The sequence below is a fragment of the Macrobrachium rosenbergii genome, chromosome 4 (genome assembly GCF_040412425.1).
Source record: "Macrobrachium rosenbergii isolate ZJJX-2024 chromosome 4, ASM4041242v1, whole genome shotgun sequence".
In the NCBI taxonomy this organism is placed as follows: domain Eukaryota; kingdom Metazoa; phylum Arthropoda; class Malacostraca; order Decapoda; family Palaemonidae; genus Macrobrachium; species Macrobrachium rosenbergii.
Window position 1 is genome coordinate 74,773,726 of NC_089744.1, and position 2,660 is coordinate 74,776,385.

Below are 2,660 nucleotides of genomic sequence, written 5' to 3' on the forward strand. Positions count from 1 at the left end.
CGTGCCACGGAAAATAAATGAAAAAGCGAGGGTTACTGGATATGAGGCTCATGAATATGCTGGGAACTTGAAAAGGAGAGAGTCATTGGAACATCGGATGTCCCATCAAAGCGTATAATGAGAGCGAGCTGGCTGGACTGGCGATAGCGAGTGGAAAAAGAGAGAGAGAGAGAAAGAGCGAGAGATAAAGGAGAGAAAGGGCGAGATAAACTGACGCTATTCACACGCCAGCTCAAAGGATCCAAGCACTTACCGAGACTGATAATGGTTTCGTGAGATATAACCTTTGCCAGAAGACGCGGCTGCGGGAGGAAGTGGAGGCCAGAAGACGCGGCTGCGGGAGGAGGTGGAGGCCAGAAGACGCAGCTGCGGGAGGAAGTGGAGGCCAGAATAAGCGGTTGCGTGAGGAAGTGGAGGCCAGAAGACGCGGCTGCGGGAGGAGGTGGAGGCCAGAAGACGCGGCTGCGGGAGGAGGTGGAGGCCCAGAAGACGCGGCTGCGGGGAGGAAGTGGAGGCCAGAAGGCGCGGCTGCGGGAGGAGGTGGAGGCCAGAAGACACGGCTGCGGGAGGAGGTGGAGGCAGAAGAGCGCGGCTGCGGGAGGAAGTGGAGGCCAGAAGGCGTGGCTGCGGGAGGAGGTGGAGGCCAGAAGACGCGGCTGCGGGAGGAGGTGGAGGCCAGAAGGCGCGGCTGCGGGAGGAGGTGGAGGCCAGAAGACGCGGCTGCGGGAGGAGGTGGAGGCCAGAAGACGCGGCTGCGCGGAGGAGGTGGAGGCCAGAAGACGCGGCTGCGGGAGGAAGTGGAGGCCAGAAGACGCAGCTGCGGGGAGGAAGTGGAGGCCAGAAGACGCGGCTGCGGGAGGAAGTGGAGGCCAGAAGACGCGGCTGCGGGAGGAAGTGGAGGCCAGAAGACGCAGCTGCGGGAGGAAGTGGAGGCCAGAATAAGCGGTTGCGTGAGGAAGTGGAGGCCAGAAGACGCGGCTGCGGGAGGAGGTGGAGGCCAGAAGACGCGGCTGCGGGAGGAAGTGGAGGCCAGAAGACGCGGCTGCGGGAGGAAGTGGAGGCCAGAAGGCGAGGGTGCGGGAGGAGGTGGAGGCCAGAAGACACGGCTGCGGGAGGAGGTGGAGGCAAGAAGACGCGGCTGCGGGAGGAAGTGGAGGCCAGAAGACGTGGCTGCGGGAGGAAGTGGAGGCCAGAAAACGCGGCTGCGGGAGGAAGTGGAGGCCAGAAGACGCGTGGCTGTGTGAGAAGTGGAGGCCAGAAGACGCGGCTGCGGGAGGAAGTGGAGGCCAGAAGACGTGGCTGCGGGAGGAAGTGGAGGCCAGAAGACGTGGCTGCGGGAGGAAGTAGAGGCCAGAAGACGTGGCTGCGGGAGGAAGTGGAGGCCAGAAGACGCGGCTGCGGGAGGAAGTGGAGGCCAGAAGACGCGGCTGCGGGAGGAAGTGGAGGCCAGAAGACGCGGCTGCGGGAGGAAGTGGAGGCCAGAAGACGTGGCTGCGGGAGGAAGTGGAGGCCAGAAGACGCGGCTGCGGGAGGAAGTGGAGGCCAGAAGACGTGGCTGCGTGAGGAAGTGGAGGCCAGAAGACTCGGCTGCGGGGGAAGTGGAGGCCAGAAGACGCGGCTGCGGGAGGAAGTGGAGGCCAGAAGACGTGGCTGCGGGAGGAGGTGGAGGCCAGAGAGGCGCGGCTGCGGGAGGAAGTAGAGGCCAGAAGACGTGGCTGCCGGAGGAAGTGGAGGCCAGAAGACGTGGCTGCGGGAAGAAGTGGAGGCCAGAAGAACGCGGCTGGGGAGAAGACGTGGAGGCCAGAAGACGCGGCTGCCAGAAGACGTGACTGCCAGAAGAAATGGAGGCCAGAGAACGCGGCGGCCAGAAGACGCGGCGGCCAGGAGACACGTTGGCCAAAAGACGCGGTAAGTTTATAAGTGGGTATTCATTATTCATGGAAGGGATACAAGGTAAAGAGCAAATAGCTCACAGTGCTTCTCTGACGGAAGACTGCATTTGTTTGTGTTAAAGGTGTAATCAAGAATAGAAGGAAAATTTAAATTAACACCGAGGGGATGCAAGGCAAACAAGACGTGTTTGCAAGCGGTAAAGTGCCTGAGCAGACAATACCAGCGTCCGGAAATTGAACTCTTGAAAAATGGTTAATGGAACAGGGGGTTGAACCTTTGAACGGTACAAATAGTTTCATAATGGATCAGAAGGTGCGCTCATCAAGGTGAGGAAATATGTACAGCAGAAATAGAAAGGAACCGTTCATATTCCTGAATGATGCTGAGAAAGTATTCGGCAGATGTCAGTTACAGAGAATATAACGTGTAGTAAAAAATATGCTCACGAAAAGTGGAAGGATAAGTTGAAGAATTGTTCAGTAAGTGAGATGTATGAAAATGCAATGGAAGACTGATAAAACTATGAATCACGTTCTTTTTTATACTTAAGAGTTTCAAGATTATGAGATAACTTAAACAATATGAAAATAATTGAACTTGAAATATGTTTCGCCCGTGAAATTCATAAATATCGACAAAGGTATCATTTATACATTCACACACAAACACACACACATATATATATATATATATATATATATATATATATATATATATATATATATATATATATATATATATATATATATATATATATATATATATAT

General features: G+C 55.1%; 1 protein-coding gene across 1 annotated transcript; it reads right to left on the minus strand.

Moving 5' to 3' along the window:
* Positions 1 to 232: 232 nt before the first annotated feature.
* On the minus strand, positions 233 to 1,939 carry LOC136838037 (proline-rich protein 36-like). The gene has a single exon (XM_067102897.1). The coding sequence runs from the start codon at positions 1,937 to 1,939 to the stop codon at positions 233 to 235; it is 1,707 nt and encodes a 568-aa protein (XP_066958998.1).
* Between the last annotated feature and the right edge of the window lie 721 nt (positions 1,940 to 2,660).